The sequence below is a fragment of the Ranitomeya imitator genome, chromosome 1 (genome assembly GCF_032444005.1).
Source record: "Ranitomeya imitator isolate aRanImi1 chromosome 1, aRanImi1.pri, whole genome shotgun sequence".
Classification (NCBI taxonomy): domain Eukaryota; kingdom Metazoa; phylum Chordata; class Amphibia; order Anura; family Dendrobatidae; genus Ranitomeya; species Ranitomeya imitator.
This window is the reverse complement of record NC_091282.1, coordinates 332,460,727-332,487,039: the sequence shown is the minus strand read 5'-3', so window position 1 is coordinate 332,487,039 and position 26,313 is coordinate 332,460,727. Positions and strand designations below refer to the sequence as shown.

At 42.0% G+C, this 26,313-nt stretch overlaps 1 protein-coding gene across 1 annotated transcript in view; it reads left to right on the top strand.

Annotated features, from left to right (window-relative positions):
* Positions 1 to 26,313, top strand: part of SGSM1 (small G protein signaling modulator 1) — a 446,836-nt gene that overhangs the window by 272,707 nt on the left and 147,816 nt on the right. Inside the window, exon 8 of the mRNA XM_069759191.1 lies at positions 5,721 to 5,852. Within this exon, the coding sequence (XP_069615292.1) occupies positions 5,721 to 5,852 (132 nt within the window). The remainder of the gene's footprint in view (positions 1 to 5,720; positions 5,853 to 26,313) is intronic.

Sequence of the window (26,313 nt, the reverse complement as noted above, 5' to 3'; positions counted from 1 at the left end):
ACAGGAGTATTTCACGATTTTTATACACAATTCCCAGACTGACCGCAGATCTTCTGACCCAAACTTACAGCCTCATAGACTCATTCACACATGTGAGGCTGTAAGATCGGGTTGGAAGACCCAGGGTAAATCCAGCATTGTGGTGCCCATATATACAGGCCATGAGATAATTCCGTCTAAAACCAGACTAAATACAGTACAGACCAAAAGTTTGGACACACCTTCTCATTTAAAGATTTTTCTGTATTTTCATGACTATGAAAATTGTAAATTCACGCTGAAGGCATCAAAACTATGAATTAACACATGTGGAATTATATACTTAACAAAAAAGTGTGAAACAACTGATAATATGTCTTATATTCAAGGTTCTTCAAAGTAGCCACCGTTTGCTTTGATGACTGCTTTGCACACTCTTGGCATTCTCTTGGTGAGCTTCAAGAGGTAGTAACCGGAAATGGTTTTCACTTCACAGGTGTGCCCTGTCAGGTTTAATAAGTGGAATTTCTTGCCTTATAAATGGGGTTGGGACCATCAGTTTTGTTGAGCAGAAGTCTGGTGGATACACAGCTAATATTCCTACTGAATAGACTGTTAGAATTTGTATTACGGCAAGAAAAAAGCAGGTCAGGCAGTACGAAAAATTGGGAAAACTTTAAAAGTGTCCCCAAGTGGACTTGCAAAAACCATCAAGCGCTACAAAGAAACTGGCTCACATGAGGACCGCCCCAGGAAAGGAAGACCAAGAGTCACCTCTGCTTCTGAGGATAAGTTTATCCGAGTCACCAGCCTCAGAAATCGCAGGTTAACAGTAGCTTAGATTAGAGACCAGGTCAATGCCACACAGAGTTCTAGCAGCAGACACATCTCTACAACAACTGTTAAGAGGAGACTTTGTGCAGCAGACCTTCATGGTAAAATAGCTGCTATGAAACCACTGCTAAGGACAGGCAACAAGCAGAAGAGACTTGTTTGGGCTAAAGAACACAAGAAATGAGCATTAGCCTAGTGGAAATCTGTGCTTTAGTCTGATGAATCCAAATTTGAGATATTTGGTTCCAACCACCGTGTCTTTGTGCGACGCAGAAAAGGTGAACGGATGGACTCTACTGTTATGACCTGGTGGTTAGGAGCACCCGGAATGACCTGATAGTTAAAACTCACACAGGACAAGCTCTGGGATGTGGGAACTCTGCTGACCGCAATCCCTAATCCTATCACACACACTAGAAATAGCCGTGGAGCGCTCCTGACACTCCCTAGGCGCCTCGTCACAGCCTAAGAGCTAGCTAGCCCTAGAGATAGAAAATAAAGCCTACCTTGCCTCAGAGAAATTCCCCAAAGGAAAAGGCAGCCCCCCACATATATTGACTGTGAGTAAAGATGAAAGCCACAAACGCAGAAATAAAACAGGTTACAGCAAAGGGAGGCCAGACTTACTAAATAGACAGAGGATAGGAAAGGTAGCTTTGTGATCAGCACAAAAGACCACACAGAGTGTGCAAAAAGACCTCCGCACCGACTAACGGTGCGGAGATGCCACTCTGCATCCCAGAGCTTCCAGCTAGCAATACAAAATCATGATATCCAGCTGGACAAGAAAACAATGAATGAATTAGATACTATCAGGAACTTAGCTTCTGCTGGAGTAGACAGGTCACCAGAAAGATCAAGGAGCGAACTGAACCAATGCAGAAACATTGACAGCTGGCATGGAGTAACGATCTAAGTGGAGTTAAATAGAGCAGCCAACCAAAGGATAAACCACGTCACCTGTGCAAGGAACCTCAGAAGCAGCAGCTCCACTCACAGCCACCAGAGGGAGGCCACGGATAGAACTCACCGAAGTACCATTCACGACCACAGGAGGAAGCTCGACAACAGAATTCACAACACTCTACATGCCTGGGTCCCACCGTGAAGCATGGAGGAGGAGGAGGTGTGATGGTGTGGGGATGCTTTGCTGGTGACACTGTTGGGGATTTATTCAAAATTGAAGGCATACTGAACCAGCATGGCTACCACAGCATCTTACAGTGGCATGCTATTCCATCCGGTTTGCGTTTAGTTGAACCATCATTTATTTTTCAACAGGACAATTACCCCAAACACACCTCCAGGCTGTGTAAGGGCTATTTGACCAAAAAGGAGAGTGATGGGGTGCTACTGCAGATGACCTGGCCTCCACAGTCACCAGACCTGAACACAATCAAGATGGTTTGGGGTGAGCTGGACCGCAGAGTGAAGGCAAAATGGCCAACAAGTGCTAATCATCTCTGGGATCTCCTTCAAGATTGTTGGAAGACCATTTCCGGTGAATACCTCTTGAAGCTCATCAAGAGATTGCCAAGAGTGTGCAAAGCAGTCATCAAATCAAAAGGTGGCTACTTTGAAGAATCTGGGATATAAGACATATTTTCAGTTGATTCACACTTTTTTGTTAAGTATATAATTCCACATGTGTTAATTCATAGTTTTGATGCCTTCCGTGTGAATTTAAAATTTTCATAGTCATGAAAATACAGAAAAACCTTTAAATGAGAAGGTGTGTCCAAACTTTTGGTCTGTACTATATGTTTGGTTGTTTTAAAACAGTAACCAGCTACGGGGATAGTCCAATCTAATCCATTTGTGGTATATCCGCAGAATATGCTATAAATAACTGATTAATATCTGATGATAACATAGTAACATAACATAGTAACATAACATAGTTAGTAAGGCCGAAAAAAGACATTTGTCCATCCAGTTCAGCCTATATTCCATCATAATAAATCCCCAGATCTACGTCCTTCTACAGACCCTAATAATTGTATGATACAATATTGTTCTGCTCCAGGAAGACATCCAGGCCTCTCTTGAACCCCTCGACTGAGTAGATATATTTGCAAAATGTATAGATATACAGTATTTATATATATGGGACCGAAACGTCGCCTTCTGGGTTGCTTAAATAGCTTCTTTTCACTACAAACGGTGTGCTGCCTCCAATTTTTCCAGATTTTTTTCAGTATTTATATAGCAGGTGTGAGACTGGGCTTAGCTTTCTCAAAAGCTTCATGTTCGAGGGATGGGACTATTCTATTTGCCATTAAAATGGTTGTCCAGGTTTATACGTAAAGTCTGTTTTGCGGTTCACGTGTCTGAGGGTTTTTTGTAGACCTTTTGTCCGTTAAAAAAGTACGTTGACTTGTCCGTGTTTGATTGGAGTCACGAATCACGCCTCATACTTGTCTATGAGTCTGTGAAAATCACGGATAGCACACATTATCATCTTTGTGTAATCTGTGTGCTATCCATTATTAACATTGCAATGAATAGAAGCTTTGCAATTTATCTTTCAGAAGTGAAAATCGCTGATGAATCACTGATGATAAAAACTGACACAATGACCAAACACTGATGAAACTCGGACTATTTTTTTGCTAACCTAAAAAAAAATCACAGATGTTTGAATGAGGCCGTGGTAGCGGCACTGCTACAATGTCTCCCTCGTCCATCTTAGGAATGATTATTTTGAATCATCCCCCTGAGTCAAAATTTGTGTGTTTGAGTACCTTCTCACATAGGTAGGAGAGAGAGGTACGCAGACGCTATCCAGACAGTGATTGAGTACGTAGAGTCCAATTCAAAAACTGGGTGGCAGCTCTATCCGCTGGTGAGCACAACAAAAATCGGAAAGGAAGGAGAAAGTGAAAGCACTCCAACCCAGGAATAAAAGAAGAAACTTTATTTCGGCATGTCAAACCAAGTTAAAAACATAACAAACACCTGATGCGTTTCTGGCTCATGATAAGCGCCCTTAACCATATGATATGATTAATGACACCTTCTCACATAAGTCCTATCTTTGGAGGCACTGCCCTACTATGTGTATCCATCATCCTTAAACTTCCGTGTTTAGTTTTTCTTAGGGATGAGCTGTAACACATTGATTCTGATTCATCAAGAGTGGTGTTTTTCTCGCTGATCTTGAGGCACACGGATCAGATGAGGCTCTGCGTGGCGTGTGCCTTGCTGAAAATCTGACTCCAGTTTAGTGGAGGAGCATCGGGAGCATTGGTCTGCAGCAGAAATACGCTGACATCAAATCAGGGCAATTATCAAGATCTACTGTACAAGGCTTGAAGTCTAATTTAGACTTCAGTCACTACATCGGAAAACACTTTTTTAACACTTTCTTAAGATATTGATTTTTGTTTTTTTGCTCTTTTATTTTTCCCACCCCTTGTTCAAAGAGTCATAGCTTTTTTCTACTTTTTTCGTTCATGAGGGCTTTCTGGATAAGTTGAATTTTTGAGTGACATCCTTCATTTTATCATATAATGTACTGCAACATGAGAGAAAAAGTCCACATGTTCTGAAATGGTGCAGAAAAGTGCGTTTTCAATTGTTTTTCAGATTTTTTTTCCACGATGTTCATTGTGCTATAAAAAGAAATTGGCAATATGAGTCTCCGCATCAGTAGAATGGTTTCATCACTTTTTTTTACAAAAAAAAATGCAATTCTAACATTTCTATTTATATCTTACTGATTGGATTAATTAACTTAACATTTTGACCATCAGTCATTTACGGATGCACAATACCAAAAAATTTCTTACATTTATTACTGTATTTTTAATCTGTGAAAATTGGGGAATTCTAATATTTTTCTTAGATTTAATTTTTAGTTATTTTTTAGGTTTTTTTTTTTACTTTTTTCTTCATTTTTGGTCCACCCAAGAGATGTCTGATCGCTTAACCTTTTTGCTGCAATACCATAGTGTAGCATTTTGTAGTAAAAATCATGATCTCCTATGAATGCCAGCTACAGACTGGTCTTTATATGGGCACTGTTATCGATTGCAGACACATGGGTCTTATCAGAGCCCTAGCTGCCATGGCAACCCATTGATACCCCATAATCTGGTAGCCAGGAGGGTAAATGAGCTTGTGGATTGGGTCACTCCCCCAGTCCACGTGCTTTAATTGCCATTGCCACAAATTGACAGCAGCATTTACATGGTTAACAACAGCGGGCGGAACTCAGCGCCACGTGCTGCTCTCAGAAGCAGATGATGGCTGTGTGACACAGGAAGGGGTTAAACCTGTGGTTGCTGGCTGTGTAGGTCTCTCCTTTCAGTACCCATGACTGAACATAATCTTTGCATTATGTTACTTGCAAATTCTTATTGTCTCTTATGTAATATTTTTCCATCTAAGTATCTGCTGTCCTACATGTTTAATTTCTTTTTGGGTTCTTTTCAATAGACCCCCTAAGATATGCAACACATACACCACTTCGATAAGATGGGGAAGTGCTCTTATCTTTGAAGTGCGACATTTACTCTTGGTAAAAACCTTTTAACTGTTTCTCTAGTTCATTGTTTCCCAAACTCCAGTCCTCACGACCCCACAGGTCATGTTCTCAGGATTTCCTTAGTATTCCACAGGTGTTGGGAATATCTTGAAGGCCTCAGGAATTCTCTCACCTGTGCAATACCATGGAAATCCTGAAAACATGACCTGTGGGGGGCCGTGAGGACTGGAATTTGGGAAACACTGCTCTAGTGTTATCACAGACCAGCTGGCTATAATTTTTATTAGGTACCATGTCATGCAACACATTTTGTCACAAACAGACACTACAGGGGCAGGCCCAATTATATCTACTGTACGTATTTGTATGTGTATGTTTTGTACTTTACTTATATGTAACTGTATACATTGCTACACAGATCCAGAAAAGACACTCAAGTGGGAGTATGGATGATAGACCATCTATGTCAGCAAGAGACTATGTGGAGTCATTACATCAGAATTCAAGGGCAACCCTTCTTTATGGCAAAAACAATGTGATGGTTCAACCTGTAAGTAAAGCACTTTGTGTTCTGAAAATTTAAGATCACAATCAATTTTATATAGTACCAATTAGAGCTGTGGAGTCGGAGCCCAATTTGGTGGAGTTGGTGTCATGGAAATTGAGGGATCGGAGTCAGAGGTTTGGCTTACCGACTCCACAGCCGTGGTAGCAATCAGTGTCAACAATGGATATTTATAGTCCGGTTATGCTCACTATATAAAATGTGCACTTGGGGTTCAGGGAGAAATGAAAAAGTAATGCTTTTTTTTATTTTGCTTTACGGGTGAAAGACTTGTCGAGACCTACTTTTCACTTTTCAAATAGTAAATAACAATGTTATTAATATGGCGCCAACATATTCTGCAGCACTTTACAATTCAGAGGGCGTGGAAGTCCAGGCATTACAATTTAAATAAGAGGAGTCGGAGCCCTACTTCTAGTGTATGGTCCAGTAATCATTATAATAATGAGGATATCAAAGTAAAGCTGCATGAACCAGTCACCAGTTTCTGTATACAGTGGGTACGGAAAGTATTCAGACCCTTTAAATTTTTCACTCTGTTTCATAGCAGCCATTTGGTAAATTTAGAAAAGTTCTTTTTTTCACATTAATGTACACTCTGCACCCCATCTTGATTGGAAGAAAAACAGAAATGTAGACATTTTTGCAAATTTATTAAAAAGAAAAAGTGAAGTGTCACATGGTCATAAGTATTCAGACCCTTTCCTCAGACACTCATATTTAAGTCACATGCTGGCCATTTCCTTGTGATCCTCCTTGGGATGGTTCTACTCCTTCATTGGAGTCCAGCTGTGTTTATTTAAACTAATTAGACTTGATTTGGAAAGGCACACACCTGTCTATATAAGACATTACAGCTGACTTTCAGACCAAATGAGAATCATGAAGTCAAAGGAACTGGCCAAGGAGCTCAGAGACAGAATTGTGGCAAGGCACAGATCTGGCCAAGGTTACAAAATAATTTATGCAGTAGTCAAGGTTCTTAAGAGCACAGTGGCCTCCATAATTCTTAAATGGAAGAAGTTTGGGACCACTAGAAGTCTTCTTAGACCTGGCCGTCCAACCAAACTGAGCAATCGTGGGAGAAGAGCCTTGGTGAGAGAGGTAAAGAAGAACCCCAAGATCACTCTGGCTGAGCTCCAGAGATGCAGTAGGGAGATGGGAGAAAGTTCCACAAAGTCAACTATCACTACAGCTTTCCACCAGTCAGGCCTTTATGGCAGAGTGGCCTGACGTAAGCCTCTCCTCAATGCAAGACAATATGAAAGCCCACATAAAGCTTGCTAAAAAACACATGAAGAACTCCCAGACTATGAGAAATAAGATACTCTGGTCTGCTGAGACGAAGATAGACCTTTTTGGTGATAATTCTAAGTAGTATGTGTGGAGAAAACCTGGCACTGCTCATCACCTGCCCAATACAATTTCCAACAGTGAAACATGCTGGTGGCAGCATCATGCTATGGGGGTGTTTTTCAGCTGCAGGGACAAGATGTCTGGTTGTCATTGAAGGAATCATGAATGCGGCCAAGAACAGAGATATACTGGATGAAAACCTATTCCAGATTGCTCTGGACCTCAGACTTGGCCGAAGGTTCACATTCCAACAAGACAGTGACCCTAAGCACACAGCTAAAATAACAAAGGAGTGGCTTCAGAACAACTCTGTTACCATTCTTGACTGGCCCAGCCAGAGCCCGACCTAAACCCAATTGAGCATCTCTGGAGAGACCTGAATATGGCTGTCCACCAATGTTCACCATCCAACTTGACGGAACTGGAGAGGATCCGCAAGGAAGAATTGCAAAGGATCCCCAAATCCAGGTGTGAAACTTGTTGCATCATTCCCAAGAAGACTCATGGCTGTACTAGCTCAAAAGGTGCTTCTACTCAATACTGAGCAAAGGGTCTGAATACTTATGACCATGTGATATTTCAGTTTTTCTTTGTTTGTTTTTTCCAGTCAAGATGAGGTGCAGAGTGTACATTCATGTGAAAAAAATTAACTTTTTTGAATTTATCGAATGGCTCCAATGAAAAAAAGTGAAAAATTTAAAGGGGTCTGAATATTTTCCGTACCTACTGTATGTCCTAGAAACAAAATTCTACTGAGTGCATGGAGGGTGTGGGAACCAATGATAAGAGACCAGATTCTTAGAAAATATGGGTATGGAAAACAGAGAGCAGTTATATTTGCGAAGTGAGGTGATATGCCTTTCTAAAGAGATGTGTTTTTGGCTATGTGCACACGTTCAGGTTTTTTCGCATTTTTTTCGTGTTTTTTCGCGATCAAAACGCTATAAAAACTCATTAAAAACGCATACATTATGCATCCTATCATTTAGAATGCATTCTGCATGTTTTGTGCACATGATGCATTTTTTTCCGCAAAAAAAACGCATCGCGGTAAAAAAAAGCAGCATGTTCATTAATTTTGCGGATTTTCTGCGTTTTTCCCGCTATTCTATGCATTTGGGAAAAAAATCACCAAAAACTCATGAAAAACGCATGCGGATTTCTGGCAGAAATGTCCGGTTTTTGTCAGGAAAATTTCTGCAAGAAATCCTGACGTGTGCACATACCCTTTAAGGCTGAAAACTTTGGAAACTGGGAATTAACCAGATTCTTCTGGATGGTGCATAACAGAGAATTGGAGCAGCAAGAGAAAAGTGGGAGATTTCTATTATGGATTATGTTAGTTTTAGATCATTAGCAGAACTGAGAGCATAGGTAGGGTGGTGTTAGGTGTCGAGTTCCCGCCTCTTCACAGGGGGAATCTCAAACCATCTCTGTTGCGGTCTCCCATTCTTCTCCAGCTGCAGTGGAGTCTGCTCAGCGGAGACGTCGATCCCAGCGTCTTGCTCAGTCTCACTCTGTGCATAGGGTTACTGCTGTTTTTCCTGCTTCTGCCATTAAAGCCAGTGCTGGGCAGCGGCGAGCAGACGCTTTTGGGACGAAGTCCTGCTTTTTCCCTTCTGAGCATGCCCAGGGTGAGATCTCCCGTTGGAGATCGAGGGTCACATGCTCAGATGCTGCAGCGGTTCCCATTGGTCCTCCAGGAAGGTCCTGAAGGTGCTAAACTTCTGTGGCAGCTTCCCATTGTTCCTTTATTGGAAGGTCCTAAACATGCTGCAGCTATATAAGCTTCGCATGACCGCACGGCCATGCGCTAGTGTACAATTGTAATCGTGTGTGTGTTGATGAGTGCAAGTCGTTCCTTAAAAAACCCATCCCTTGTTTATGACTGTTCGCGTAAGGTGTATGGCTGCAATCTAGTGAACTCACAGCGTTTACACACGAAACAGCGCCTACTGCTGTGACCGCCAGTACGGTGCCACGCGCCATTAGAGCGCTTCTTTAACCCAAGTCAGGGTGGTTAGTGGCGTCCGCCAGTACGGCACAGTTCGCACTCTCGTGCTATTTAATTATTTGTTTTGTTACGTGCGGTACTGCGGCCCCGTGACACAACAGGATTCGCTTCCTTCACACAGGGTGAAGTTAACCCATGTGTGTATTCACATTGTACCGCCATATAGTCCGTCATTACTTGGCAGCAGGTTCCATCTCTGCACGGTGGACCCCGGGCTACGAACGCACCTTATTCTATCTTATTATTTGGTGCGTTCCGCTAGCCCTAACAGGGTGGTATATGAACGGAGAAGAGGGAGGAGATGAAGGGTGGTTTAGTACTGTGGAGATTTTTCTGGGTGAGAATGATACATTTGTATTATACTCTTTAGCCGATGGGCAAGCAGTGCATTGACTGACACAGGGTGGAGACATCAGTATAGCACCTGGGCAGAAATAAATGTCTTGCTCATGCAGTCAGGTTAGATTTGAAAAAGGAGTGTTTAGCAAGACAGAGACCGATTCGTAGAGTGTTGCACTAGTTCAATCGAGAATGAATAAGAACAACATTAAAGGGGACCTGCCAGCAGGATTGTGCCGACTAACCTACAGATAGTGTCAGGTTGGCGCCTTTATACTGATTAGTTTTCATTTAATGATATGCTCGTGCTCCGGTATGAGTCAAATGTAACCCCAGAACAGTGGGCATGCTGCTTGAGAATCATGGTAAAACCACACATGGAATTGGTAATATCAGTTTCAGGTAGGTTTGTAGAGGGTCAACACACAAGAAGTTAAATCCTGAAAAGATTCATTTTCAGATAGAGGGAAGACATGTAAGAGCCAGTGGACAATTACTTGCATTTTTTTTGTAGTGAGGGGGTGATGTCAGGAGGAGATGTGTATAATTGGGTATCCAAAAATAGGAAAAGTGGCTTATTTAATACTGAAGTCCCACACCTATAATAGCTGCATAGCAGTTGTTCCCACCGACTGACTATAGTCCATTCAAAGCAGAATATGGCACAAGTTATGTTTCCTCATAATTTATTCAAAAAAATTTAATCCAGTATGTATATACAAGTAATAGAAATAACTTTGCAGTATAATCACCACTGTGAACAAAACATCCAGACTGCGGTACGGGCTTGAGCAAGCTTCCAATTTGCAGACAGATCCAGGGTGACGGTGATCTCTTGGCAGACATGCACTTCCATAGATTGAGCAGATAGCAGAGACATTGACCGATGATGAGGGAAACACACCTGCGGCGACATTTCTGGGGACTTCCCACTTTCTCAAGCCTGCAATCTTTCTTCCATTACATCTTTTTAACAAAGCACACCATGTGACCCAGCGCCAATCCTGACATCAGGTGCTAAAATATACAGTATAATACCAATTTAATACAGCTTGTTTACATCTATTAATATAGAGAACCATAGTAATCAATCTTTTCACCACTGCATTATAAAAAGCAAGTGTTATACAAGAACGCATTAGAAACGCATCTCATGTTATGTTTACAAAAATACATTAAAGTTACATCTCTTAAAACCCTTTTGGGAAAACCGTAACAAAAGAAAACATCCAATATACGGTACTTCTCTTTGTAATAACCTATTTTTTATCTGACTTATATCTTTAGTATATACCTCTTCGAGAACCATCCATTTTAATTCTGAAAGCATTTGTTTATGTTCCCAAAATGTCTCACTACTGTTGTTTCACTAAATTTTTTTATTTTCAATTGCTTTTATTTTTTCTTCATTTTTATTTGGTCTCTTCTGTTTTTCACCATAAATTGTAATCGCAGATCGTTGTTCAAAATTTGCACCCTCCAAAATTTGCACCCTGCATACACAACATTTGGCCCACATATCCTAATCCACATGCATATTTTAAAAAATATACCTCATTGGTGGAATTACATGTAGAAAACATTTTTATAGGTATTTTTTGTGTCCATAGTGAGGTGGGATACTGTATATACTCGAGTATAAGCCGACCCAAGTATAAGCCGACCCCCCTAATTTTGCCACAAAAAGCTGGGAAAATGACTCGAGTATAAGCCTAGGGTGGGAAATGCAGCAGCTACTGGTAAATGTCAAAAATAAAAATAGGTATCAATAAAAGTAAAATTAATTGAAATATCAGTAGGTTAAGTGTTTTTAAATATCCATATTGAATCAGGAGCCCCATATAATGCTCCATACAGTTCATGATGGGCCCCATAAGATGCTCCATACAGTTCATGATGGGCCCCATAAGATGCTCCATATTAAAATATGCCCCATATAATGCTGCACAAAGGTTAATAATGGCCCCATAAGATGCTCCATAGACACATTTGCCCCATACAGTACTGCATAAAGGTTAATAAGGGCCCCATAAGATGCTCCATAGAGACATTTGCCCAATATAATGCTGCACAAATGTTGATTATGGCCCCATAAGATGCTCCAGCGAGATATTTGCCCCATATAATGCTGCACAAATCTTTATTATGGCCCCATAAGATGCTCCATAGAGATATTTGCCCCATATAATGCTGCACAAATGTTGATTATGACCCCATAAGATGCTCCAGAGATATTTCCCCCCATATAATGCTGCACAAATGTTGATTATGGCCCCATAAGATGCTCCATAGAGACATTTGCCCAATATAATGCTGCACAAATGTTGATTATGGCCCCATAAGATGCTCCAGCGAGATATTTGCCCCATATAATGCTGCACAAATGTTGATTATGGCCCCATAAGATGCTCCATAGAGTTATTTGCCCCATATAATGCTGCACAAATGTTGATCATGGCTCCATAAGATGCTCCAGAGATATTTCCCCCCATATAATGCTACACAAATGTTGATTATGGCCCCATAAGATGCTCCATAGAGATATTTGCCCCATATAGTGCTGCACAAACGTTGATTATGGCCCCATAAGATGCTCCATATAGATATTTGCCCCATATAATGCCGCACAAATGTTGATTATGACCCCATAAGATGCTCCATAAAGATATTTGCCCCATATAGTGCTGCACAAACGTTGAATATGGCCCATAAGATGCTCCATAAAGATATCTGCCCCATATAATGCTGCACAAATGTTGATTATTGCCCCATAAGATGCTTCATATAGATATTTGACCCATATAATGCTACACAAATGTTATGACCCCATAAGATGCTCCATAAAGATATTTGCCCCAAAGGGATCCAGTGGTGTGCTTGTTGGGGTGTGTGGATGAGATTGGAGTGGATAACAACCTGAAGATAGCTATTGCTAGGTTGCTGTACATGGCCAGGAAAGTAATAGAGCGAAATTGGATCAGGGAAGAACCGCCTTCAAGAAGAGAATTCCTTCAGTATGTGAAGCAAGGCCTGGCACTGGAAAAGGGGTTCTATAAGAAAAGAGGGAAAATTGAAACGTTCAATAAATTATGGTCTCTGTGGATTGCCATGGGATAGGGGTATTATAAAATTAAGTGAATTAAAGTCCCAAATTGATGAAAATGTGACGTGGTTTACAATCTTAACTGAGGGATTCCATAGTTTTAATGATGGAGTTGTTAAGCAAGGTGAGCTGTCTAGTTGGGAGGGGCGGGGGACGTTGGGATTGAGGGGGATTGTTTGAAGGGAAAAATTTTGTATTGAAAACAAGAATGAAACATGTCAATTATAATGTTATTCTTAATAAAAATCTATTTGAAGAAAAAAAAAAAAGATATTTGCCCCATATAATGCTGCACAAATGTTTATTATGGCCCCATAAGATGCTCCATATAGATATTTGCCCCATATAATGCTGCACAAACGTTCATTATGGCCCTATAAGATGCTCCATAAAGATATTTGCCCCATATAGTGCTGCACAGACGTTGATTATGGCCCCATAAGATGCTCCATAGAGATATTTGCCCCATATGCTGTTGCTGCGATAAAAAAAAAAAAAAAAAATGACATACTCTCGTCGCTCAGGCCCCCAGCACTTGCAATACTCACCGGTCCTCGTTCCGGCACTGCTGGGTCTTCCACGTCCTCTGCAGTAACGTTCAGGCAGAGGGCGCGCACTAACCACGTCATGACCTGAGCGTCAGTGAAGAGGATGCGGAAGACGGAGCGGCGCCAGAACGTGGGACAGGTGACTATCACGCAATGCTGCCCCTCCCCATTATACTACCGGCGCTGTCCCTGCACGTCTCTGGTTCTCCTGGCGATGACAGCTTCTTCCTGTATTGAGCGGTCACATGGTAGCAGCTCATTAATTACAGTAATGAATAAGCGGCTCCACCCCTATGGGAGTGAAGTCACGTCCATATTTATTGCTGTTATGAACGGTACCATGTGACCGCTCAACACTGGAAGAAGTTGTCAGCTCCCGGAGACCGGAGATGCAGGGACCTTTCCAGGAGCAGGTGAGTATGTCACAGCCGCTGCTCCCCCTCCCCCGCCGACCCCCCTGGGACAACGACTCGAGTGTAAGCCGAGAGGGGCACTTTCAGCCTAAAAAAAATGGGCTGAAAATCTCGGCTTATACTCGAGTATATACGGTATATTTTTGCTTTTAATTATGGAGCTACAATTTTGACAGTTCATACATGGATGGGTACCTTTGGGTCTAAAAAAAAACTTGGAGATTTGTAAAATAAACTGGCGCTATAACTAAACTAAAACCGCACAAGTGCTGCTGGTATATCAAACAGATACTTCGCCTAATCTGTTAATAAAAAAATATGCCAATTATGTAATAAGAAATACCGCGCTACAAGTGACTGAGGCTGCTCCCAAACTTAGCAACTCTGTGGTCCTAAAAGGTCATAAGCACCGCCCCATACACAAAGGTCATAAGCACCGCGCTGTGCACAATACTGGTACGCGTGCCACCTCAATAATTTACGCACAAGAAAAAAGGAGGGGGGACACCACCTCCTTGTATTGCCCCCACGTGTGCTGCAACCTGTTGTACAATATAGTAATAAAAACAGTAAAAATGCCTGTTTGCAATTTGTTTGTGTTACATACCTAGTGCATGAAGGTGTGTATGGGTTACTAGGAAGTTCGCCGCCTTCCAGAGGACCGAAGCTCAAGACCCACACACGTCGGAGTTAACTGAGGCCGGAACAACCTATGTCTGCTCCAGAGGGTATGCGCGCACCTTCCGGTGCTGGTAACAGCAGATGTAGCAGGTGGATAATTACCGCTACTACGTTCAGCGCCAGAGATGTCCCGGCCGGTGGCATCCCTGGATGCATGGAGAAAAAAATGGCCGACACTGACAAGCAGCGTGTGACGTCACAGGCCTATGGAGCCTTAACAGGGCCAATTCTAACCAACGCGTTTCAAAGTGTAACGCACTCCTTCATCAGGGTAACCGCCCACTGTTTGATGCTCCATATATAGACACACTGCATATACCCAACTGTGCGCTCCGCCTTCAGTTCTGCCCTCATGTTTGCCTATAGCTACCATCCCCAGGGAAACACTCGTATATCACCCTATATATAGGGGGATTCCCAATCTCCCAATAGATATCCTACATCGAGAGGTTTCTATTTTAAATGTATCACCTAGAGTTCATTTCTGCGATACCAGCACCCTGGGAATTATAAAACCAACCCATGTTATGCCCAACCTAATACTGGCTACAGATGTGTAATTTAATTTAATACAACCTTACATAAACTGTTAAAACTATACCTTTATTAAAGACACACAAATATACAAATTAAAAATCAATTCAAATATTTTTTAAATATCTTAAAATATGACTGAAATAAAATTTGTTACTATTTAGTATGGCTGTTTATATTGTTAGTGCCAGACTAATAGTGAACCCAAAATATATACCTATCCAAAATATTGCATTTATACTCATTTAGAACCCTATAAAATTACATTAATCTAATGGATTTAACATTGTGGATTATTAATGTATCAATCCCAATTGTTTATATGTAATCATATAGAGTCTTACTCCCCTCACTCTCGTTAGCCTATAATAGTATTCAAAAGGCATATAATTCCAGTTCACAATTGAGGCCTTTGGGTTTTAAACTATCCAAAGTAAAAATCCATTGGGATTCCATTCTGGACATTTGCCTTAGGAAATCACCCCCTCTGTTATTTGGATGCACGACTTGAATACCACAAAAAAGTGTTCCTTTTAAAGATTTCCCATGTTTCTCCTTAAAGGTTCGTGAGAGGGGGTGTCCTATGGACCCTTTTTGGATATTCCTGAAGTGTTGTTTTATGCATACCCTTAATTGTCTTTGTGCGACCTACATATAACTTCTTACATGGACATTGGATTACATAAATCACTCCGGTGGTATAGCAGGATATACTGTTCTTAATGGTAAATTCCTTGATTCCATCTGCGTCTAGGAATGTTAATTGCCTAGTTTTCTTGAAAGTAGTATGTATACAGCCATAACACCCCCCACGTGTTAAGAAGCCATTCTTTGGTTGATTTAAAGTTAATTCTTCTCCCACTTCCTCTGTGAGGACCATTTTAGTTGTAGGGGCTATTAAATGGCCCAGGGACTGGGCCTTTCTATAAATAAACCTAGGATTACTAGGGAGATACTCCCCTATCACCTTATCGTTTTGCAACACTGACCAATGCTTGCGCATGATATTAACAAACCTTTTATGTCCCGCATGAAATTGTGTTATAAATGGTAAATCACGGATTTGTTGTTCTAGATTCTAGATATCAAGGGTGCCCAATATATAGTTCTGTTTCCACTTGATTTTTGCCAAAAACTCGAGTGTATGGCCCGTGTCTTTCAAGTATGCTGGTATCATACATTTTTGCAGATGAACATCTACATATCTGGACAAGTTTGCTGTCAATCTATTAATCCCTGATATAATTGGCCTACCTGGAGGATTAATTGTGTTTTTGTGAAGTTTCGGAATGTGATGGAAAATGGCCCTACTAGGGTTTTTATTCATAATATAAGGGAATTCCTTTTTGTTTATAATGCCTATAGTTTTGCCTCTCTGGGCCAAGATATTTAATTTACTAATAAAATGGTTAGTGGGGTCATTACTTAAGGTACCGTTACACTAAACGATTTACCAACGATCACGACCAGCAATACGACCTGGCCGTAATCGTTGGTAAGTCGTTGTGTGGTCGCTGGGGAGCTGTCACACAGACAGCTCTCTCCAGCGACCAACGATCCGGGGAAAGACTTCGGCATCGTTGAAACTGTCTTCAACGATGCCGAAGTCCCCCTGCAGCACCCGGGTAACCAGGTTAAACATCGGGTTACTAAGTGCAGGGCCGCGCTTAGTAACCCGATATTTACCCTGGTTACCATTGTAAAAGTAAAAAAAAAAAACAGTACATACTCACATTCTGATGTCTGTCATGTCCCCCGGCGTCCACAGGGTTAAAACTGCTTTCGGCAAGAGAGCTGCTAATGCAAGCGCTCTGGCCGAGAGCTTCCCTGCACTGACTGTCAGCGCCGGCAGTAACAGCGGTGACGTCACCGCTGTGCTCTGCTTTACGGCCGGCACTGACAGTCAGTGCAGGGAAGCTCTCGGCCGGAGCACGTGCATTAGCCTTTGTCCGTGTGACGCTGATCCAGCGATGTGTTCACTTGTAACCAGGGTAAATATCGGGTTACTAAGCGCAGGGCCGCGCTTAGTAACCCGATATTTACCCTGGTTACCATTGTAAACGTAAAAAAAAAAAAAAAAAACAGTACATACTCACATTATGATGTCTGTCACGTTCCCCGGCGTCCACAAGGTTAAAACTGCTTTCAGCAGGAGCGCTGCTAATGCACGCGCTCCGGCCGAGAGCTTCCCTGCACTGACTGTCAGTGCCGGCCGTAAAGCAGAGCACAGCGGTGACATCACCGCTGTTACTGCCGGCGCTGACAGTCAGTGCAGGAAAGCTCTCGGCCGGAGCGCGTGCATTAGCAGTCCCTGTGGACGCCGGGGGACATGACAGACATCAGAATGTGAGTATGTACTGTTTTTTTTTTTTACTTTTACAATGGTAACCAGGGTAAATATCGGGTTACTAAGCGCGGCCCTGCACTTAGTAGCCCAATGTTTACCCTGGTTACCTGGGTGCTGCAGGGGGACTTCGGCATCGTTGAAGACAGTTTCAACGATGCCCAAGTCTTTCCCCGGATCGTTGGTCGCTGGAGAGAGCTGTCTGTGTGACAGCTCCCCAGCGACCACACAACGACTTACCAACGATCACGGCCAGGTCGTATCGCTGGTCGTGATCGTTGGTAAATCGTTTAGTGTAACGGTTCCTTAAGTTTTCTAATGTCCCGCGAGATCAATGAATCAAAGATATGAAAAGCGTTTGTGTATTCTTGGATTGGGTTGAATGCTGATGGATTAGCTAAAGAGGTATGGACGAATCTCGATGCACCATTAAGATTATAGTTGGTAGATATTCGCTCTTTTTTTATAAAGTACTTTTTGAGGGCTAAGTTCCTTAGATATTTTTTCATACTTATGTATAAATTAAACGGCTTGACCTGTTTTGTTGGCGCAAACTTAAGTCCTTTTCGTAGGAGGGAGATTTGCGCCAATGAAACAGGCCAAGCCGTTTAATTTATACATAAGTATGGTGCATCGAGATTCGCACTTATAGCGCGGTATTTCTTATTACAAAAAAAAAACTTGTTTTGGCAATTTCTAATTATTTACATCTGACCGCAGCAGACTGTTAGACCGCATTTTTCCTTATCAATAAATGAACTTAGCCGGATGTTTAAAAGGTCTGCCAAATTTGGGATCATGCTGCAACAAACTCCAATATTTATTGATTGATCTGTTAATCAAAACAGAATGCTCATCAAATATGGAGATAAATGTACACCTATCCTCGATCTCTTAACTCTTTCTCACTTCTCTTCTTGTTTTCATAGCGATCTTATCACTAGCCATAGTCACCGTCCTCCCATCATATCCTTTTTGTACAAATGTGTGATAAATAATTTGTTTCTTATCCTGATAACCCCTATCCTCAGAGCATAATCTACTTAAAGGGACTCTGTCACCTGAATTTGGAGGGAACAATCTTCAGCCATGGAGGCGGGGTTTTGGGGTTTTTGATTCACCCTTTCCTTACCCACTGGCTGCATGCTGGCTGCAATATTGGATTGAAGTTCATTCTCTGTCCTCCATAGTACATGCCTGCACAGTGCAATCTTGCCTTGCGCAGGTGTGTACTACGAAGGACAGAGAATGAACTTCAATCCAATATTGCAGCCAGCATGTAGCCAGCGGGTAAGGAAAGGGTGAATCAAAAACCCCGCCTCCATGGCTGAAGATTGTTCCCTCCAAATTCAGGTGACAGTGTCCCTTTAACCGTGTGACTTGTCCCTTGGGTATACCATTAAACACATGAGAAGCATGAAGACTATGTCTACTTACTAGGCCATTTTTATCAGTTTCCTTAGTATAAATACTTGTTACCAAAGAGCCATTCTTAATCATAATTTTAACATCTAGAAACGTTTTAGTTCACTCTTTTTTTCAAGTTTCAATTTAATCAGTGGATGGCATTCATTAATATACCGATCAAATGCATAAATACTGTATATTCAACAGACACTGATTAAAAAATAAATATATTGTCCACATGTTTTGTTTCAAAACCTGCCATAAAAAATTCCAAAACCAACAGACTAATCAATAGACTGCAGGAGCTGTTGACGACTTAAATAACTTGATAAATATTAGTTTATAATTACAGTTAAAGAAATTTTTTTGGGCTCTCAATTATTTAATCTCTTTTACATATTTAGGTCAGTGGCCCAAAATTCAAGGTTTAAATTTATGGTTTCTTCTAGGTATGGTATTTACATACCTATTTTTCTCTTCCTCTCCCAGCACCTCTTCCTCACCCCTCCCTTCCCATTCCCTCCCCAATTTTCCTCAGATATGAAGCATATTACAATCTACTGAAAAATGCTTTGTTAAAGAATTTCAAAATGTTAATAAAATATTTGGAAAAAAAACCTGCCATAAAAATATTAGTGATTATTGGTGCTGAAGGGGACCCCATCAAAGTCCTCTGCAGCTGCAAGTAATAATCATTGCCAAATCTAAAGTAATTTTTACTCAGTCGCCTCCAATAATAACAAAATAAATCCAAGTTTTTGATTACGAAGTCTAGGATCTTCACGTAACTGATCTCTCACTGTTTGGATCTCTTCATGATTGGGATTGTTAGTGTACAGGCTAGATACATCAAATGAGCATAATAACTTTACCTCTGATAAGTCCACCTACGCTATTCTGGACAGAAAGTGTTCTGTATCTTTTAAACAATTTGGAAGTTTTTTGTACAATCTTTTGAAGGGACCCATCCACATAAATTGCAATCTGATGAAGAACTGAATTCACCCCCGAAACAATGCATGTCTCAGGGGAGTCCTCAATGTTTTATGAATTTTAGATAACAAATATAACAATGGTATCCTGGGGTTCTCATCAGTTAACATTTTTTTTAATATTGATGCTTATAGAGCCATTATCAACACCCTCTTGTAAAATATTCTATTTCTCTCTTAATGGAGGCTGTGGGGTCACCAGAAAGCAACTTATACACTTTATTTTCAGCAAGTTGTTTATCCGCTTCTTTATATCGCTTATTTTATCCTGCGCTACTATTCCTCCCCCTGTCTGCTTTTTTTTTTTATTATAATCAATTCATTTTCTATCACTCCCTTTTAAAGCAGTTTATTTGTCAAGTTGGAAAAAGTTCTTTTTTAAATTGTCACAACTTTTCCATTTACCTTTTACTTCTCTTATCACTGCATCCTGAAAGGACTGCAGAAGTCCACACTTTTATAGGATCAAAGGAACTACTTTGTTTTAACTGTCCTGATATTTCTTCTTTTTCTTTCCTCATAGTTGTTTTCACTGACTTCTTAGATTTAGTAAATTCAGTAAAATAAATATTTACCAATAAGTCGATTTTTTTTTCCTCATCTGTTTCCTGTACCTTCCTCCTAGATTCCTTCTGTCCTCCTTATCCAGGCTCCCACTGTTGCTTGATGTATCAGTTTCTTCTTGTCTAGTAGTCCCTCTTAAAAAATAAGTATCATTTCTCTTTTTATTATTTGCAGATTGTAACAACATACGGTTGCTGTTCACATTAGTACGATCATCACATGATTCTTCTAAAACATTTTTTTGGAAACTTTTTTTTTGTTTTTGAAGACCACAATATTAACTGTTCAGGCGCTGTATTTAAAGTAGGAGACAAGTCACTGACGGTTCAGTGACCTGTCATTTAAGCCCAGAATGATGACAGTGAGGCCAGAGCACCAAAGAAAGACCCATTCACAGGCCCACCCCAAAGCACGAGCATATCATTAACTTAAACCTTAAAACACAGATTAAATAAGAACCACATGACGGATTCCTTCAACCCAGCTATCATTTTAGGCTACTTTCACACTAGCGTCGGTACGGGGCCGTCGCCATGCATCGGCCCGACGTACTGATGCAAACTGCGAAAAAAATGAACAACGGGGGCAGCGGATGCAGTTTTACAATGCATCCGCTGCCCCATTGTAAGGTCCGGGGAGGAGGGGGTGGAGTTCCGGCCGCGCATGTGCGGTCGGAAATGGCGGACTCGACGCACAAAAAAACGCTCCATGTAACCTTTTTGTGCCGATGGTGCGCCAAAACGCGACGCATCCGTCGCACGACGGATCTGACGTGTGGCGATACGTCACAATGCGTCGCTAATGAAAGTCTATGGAGAAAAAGCGCATCCTGCGGGCAACTTTGCAGAATGCGTTTTTACTCCAAAACGACGCATTGTGACGTACGTCAAAAAACGCTAGTATGAAAGTAGCCTAAATCAGTATAACAGCGCCAACCTGACCTTGCCTGTAGTTTAGCAAAATCCTTATGACAGGTTTTCTTTAATCTTTTGCTGCTAGAACACTAATTGTATTGAAACAAAAGCAAGCTGCTGAAGAAATGACACATTCCTGTATTCAGGCTCTCTGCCCATAAAACCTGACAGATTCCTATTGAGCTGTGAAATGCATAGATAGAAAGCTAAAGATAGATGAGCAGGAAATAAGGAGATTACATAAAGTAAGGCTAGCATTATTGTTTTGTACCAGCAAAAATCAACTTTTTTCTTCAATTTTTCACTCCAGTCTGATTTAGATTAGCCTCTAGTCAAAGTCATAGGTTTTTAGAAAATGGATAGTTTAGAACAGTGGTTTTAGACCATTTGTGGAGGTTGTACTTGTTTCTTGCCGTTATCTTGAAAATCATTGCTGGACTTGGTGATTGTTGGGGTATATTATAGATGTAAAAGTCCATTATCTGCCAAAATTCTCAATTCTGAGGTAAAATCTGTATTCAGTGAAGACAGATTGTTAATTACTAAGGTAGGAAAATTCAGTAAGCCTTACAAAATGGAGTGCTGACTTCAATATATATAATCAAATATAACTTTATTATTCAAAAGAGGTTTATATATACAGTAGTAACATGCAATAAAAAGAGGTCAACATAAAGAAGATATAATCTCCCTGGGAATAACATCAAAGGCAAGGACTAGTAAATTGTTGTAACGCTGGCATCCCTGCACACTTCCCTTCTCTTGCGGCAGGGAACCCAACTCACTCACTGCCGCCGTCATTGTCCCGCATTTCTTCCACGCGCTGTCCTGATGGCATGTGCCTAAGCAGTGTGTATACTCTTTTTGTCTGTATGCTTGCTAGTTCTCAGGTCCCCAGTTCTAGTTTATCTTCCAGTGTCTGCCTCTATACCAGCCGTACTTGCCGTACCTACCTGCACTTTCCGTGCCCACCTGTATACCAGCTGTACCTGCCTGCACTTGCCATGCCCACCTGTATACAGCCCTACTTGCTGCTGTACCTGCCAGTGCCGACCTGTACACTCCCTGACAGAAGTTATGTCACTTATCCATGTTATGTAAATAAAAGCTTATAACCTGACGTTAAATTCATCCATTGGTTGTATAAATTATTCTTTTGAAAGCTGAAACCCTCCGAAATGTGGTTTAAGGTACCTTCACACTGAACGATATCGCACGTTGCAGCGTTCTGGCTGGATATCGTTCAGTTTGACAGGCAGCAGCGATCAGGATCCTGCTGTGACATCGTTGGTCGGAGCTAGAAGGCCAGAACTTTGTTTCGTCGCTGGATCTCCCGCAAACATAGCTGAATCAGCGTGTGTGACGCCGATTCAGCGATGACTTCACTGGTAACCAGGGTAAACATCGGGTTACTAAGCGCAGGGCCTCGCTTAGTAACCCGATGTTTACCCTGGTTACCAGCGTAAATATATAAAAAAAAAAACACTACATACTTACATTCCGGCGTCTGTCCTCTCCGGCGCTCTGCTTCTCTGCAATGTGTAAGCGCAGCGGCCAGAAAGCACAGCGGTGACATCACCGCTGTGCTCTGCTTTCCGGCCGGCGATTAGTGCAGAGAAGCAGAGCGCTGGAGAGGACAGTGTTATTGGTTCTGTTGTCGGGCTCCCTCCTGTGGTCGTGAATGGTACTCCGGCTGGTTCTGTCCATGGACTTTCTCTGGTGGCTGTGGGTGTTTCTGAGTTTCCTTCCTCAGGTGACGAGGTTAATTCGTTAGCTGGCTGCTCTATTTAACTCCACTTAGATCTTTGCTCCAGGTCACCTGTCAATGTTCCAGTATTGGTCTAGTTCACTCCTGGATCGTTCTTGTGACCTGTCTTCCCAGCAGAAGCTAAGTGACTGCTTGTTTTTCTCTGGTTTGCTATTTTTCTGTCCAGCTTGCTATTTCGATTGTTCTTGCTTGCTGGAAGCTCTGGGACGCAGAGGGAGCGCCTCCGCACCGTGAGTCGGTGCGGAGGGTCTTTTTGCGCCCTCTGCGTGGTCTTTTTGTAGGTTTTTGTGCTGACCGCAAAGTAACCTTTCCTATCCTCGGTCTGTTCAGTAAGTCGGGCCTCACTTTGCTAAATCTATTTCATCTCTGTGTTTGTATTTTCATCTTTACTCAGTCATTGTATGTGGGGGGCTGCCTTTTCCTTTGGGGAATTTCTCTGAGGCAAGGTAGGCTTTATTTTTCTATCTTCAGGGCTAGCTAGTTCCTTAGGCTGTGCCGAGTTGCATATGGAGCGTTAGGCGCAATCCATGGCTATTTCTAGTGTGGTTGATAGGATTAGGGATTGCGGTCAGCAGAGTTCCCACGTCCCAGAGCTCGTCCTATATTATCAGTAACTATCAGGTCATTCCGTGTGCCCTTATCCACCAGGTCCATTATTGTCCTGACCACCAGGTCATAACAGGACAGACACCGGAATGTAAATATGTAGTGTTTCTTTTTTTTATGTTTACGCTGGTAACCAGGGTAAACATCGGGTTACTAAGCGCGGCCCTGCGCTTAGTAACCCAATGTTTACCCTGGTTACCAGGGGACCGGCATCGTTGGTCGCTTGAGAGCTGTCTGTCTGACAGCTCTCCAGCGACCACACAGCGACGCTGCAGCGATCGGGATCGTTGTCTGGATCGCTGCAGCGTCGCTTAATGTGAAGGTACCTTTAGGTTAAGAAAATAAATTGGCAGAAATATTGATCAGTTAATGGACACAGAATGGTCAGATTTTGGCACCCACAGAAAGTAATGTGATATTCAAATAAATAATTAACTTAAAATACAAATACTGTATATACTTGAGTAAAAGCCAAGATTTTCAGCCCAGTTTTTGGGCTAAAAGTAACCCTCTCGGATTATACTCGAGTCATACGCAGGGGTCGGCAGGGGAGGGGGAGCGGCAGCTGTGTAATAATAAACTCACCTGGTCCTGGCGCGGTCCCTGCATGTCTTTTCCTTGGCGCCGGCAGCTTGTTCCTGTAGTGAGTGGTCACATGGTACTGCTCATTACAGTAATGAATATGGACCCGACTCCCATAGGGGTGGAGCTGCATATTCATTACTGTAATGAGCGGCACCATGTGACCACTCACTACAGGAAGAAGCTGCGGGGGAACAGACGTGCAGGGACCACACCAGGAGCATGTGAGTATAACGCAGTGCGCTATATTCACCTGCTCCCCTTTGCACCGTCGGTGCCGCTGCGTCTTCCGTGTCCTCTGCAGTGCCGCTCAGGTCAGATGGCGCGATTAGTGTGCGCGCCACCCTCTGTCTGAGCGTCAGTGCACAGGACGGAGAAGACACAGCGGCAGTCGGCGGTGGAACGGGGAGCAGGTGAATATAGCAAGTGCTGGGGGCCTGAGAGATAAGTATATGATTTTTTATTTTTTTAATCGCAGCAACAGCATATGGGGCAAATATCTGTATGGAGCATCTTATGGGGCCATGTGCAGTGTTATATGGGGCAATTATCTGTATGGAGCATCTTATGGGGCCATGTGCAGCATTATATGGGGCAATTATCTGTATGGAGCATCTTATGGGGCCATAATCAGCATTTGTGCAGCATTATATGGGGCAATTATCTGTATGGAGCATCTTATGGGGTTATGTGCAGCACTATATGGGGCAATTATCTGTATGGAGCATCTTATGGGGCTATGTGCAGCATTGTATGGGGCAAATATCTGTATGGGGCCATGTGCAGCATTATATGGGGCAAATATCTGTATGGAGCATCTTATGGGGCCATGTGCAGCGTTATATGGGGCAATTATCTGTATGGAGCATCTTATGGGGCCATGTGCAGCATTATATGGGGCAAATATCTGTATGGAGCATCTTATGGGGCCATGTGCAGCGTTTTATGGGGCAATTATCTGTATGGAGCATCTTATGGGGCCATGTGCAGCATTATATGGGGCAATTATCTGTGTGGAGCATCTTATGGGGCCATGTGCAGCGTTATATGGGGCAAATATCTGTATGGAGCATCTTATGGGGCCATAATCAGCATTTGTGCAGCATTATATGGGGCAATTATCTGTATGGAGCATCTTATGGGGCCATGGGCAGCACTATATGGGGAAATTATCTGTATGGAGCATCTTATGGGGCTATGTGCAGCATTATATGGGGCAAATATCTGTATGGGGCTATGTGCAGCATTATATAGGGCAAATATCTGTATGGGGCAATGTGCAACATTATATGGGGCAAATATCTCTGGAGCATCTTATGGGGCCATAATCCACATTTGTGGAACATTATAAGGGGCAAATGTGTCTATGGAGCATCTTTTGGGGCCATAATCAGCATTTGTGCAGCATTATATGGGGAGTATTTTGTATGGAGCATCTTATGGGGCCATCATCAACTGTATGGAGCATTATATGGGGTTCCTGATTAAATAAGGATATTCAAAAACACTTAAACTACTGATGTCTCAATTAATTTTACTTTTATTGGTATCTATTTTTATTTTTGAAATTTACCAGTAGCTGCTGCATTTTCCACCCTAGGCATATACTCGAGTCATTAGGTTTTCCCAGTTTTTTGTGGCAAAATTAGGGGGTCGGCTTATACTCTGGTTGGCTTATACTTGAGTATATACGGTATATGTTGCATACCATTGGTGAATGAAGTTGTGGTGCTATTAGTCATATTTAATATTTTGTGTGACTTCCATGAGCTTGAAGGACTGCATCCATGCGGTTCAACAATGATTCATACAATTTATTAATTAAGTCATCAGGAATAGCAGAGAATGCAGTCTTACATGCCTCCCAGAGTTCATCTTGATTCTTAGATTTTGTCTTCCAAGCTTCCTCTTTCATCGTACCCCAGACGTGCTCAATCATGTTCATTTCTGTTGACTGGGCCAGTCCTTGAGCACCTTGATCTTTTTTGCCTGGAGGAACTTTGTTGTAGAGATGGATGTTTGAGATGGAGCACCTTCCTGCTGCAGAATTTGACCCCTTTTATGATTTGGAATTTGAGAGGTAGCTAATACTACTTGATATTTTAGGCTATTGATATTGCCTTCCACCTTGCAAATGTTTTGCACACCCCCTTACTGAATGTAACTCCAGACCATGATCTTTCCACCACCAAATTTAACTGTTTTCTGGGTGTATTTTTGGATCCATACAGGACCTAGTAGGTCTCCTGCAGTATTTGCGGCGACTGTGGTGTAATTCTAC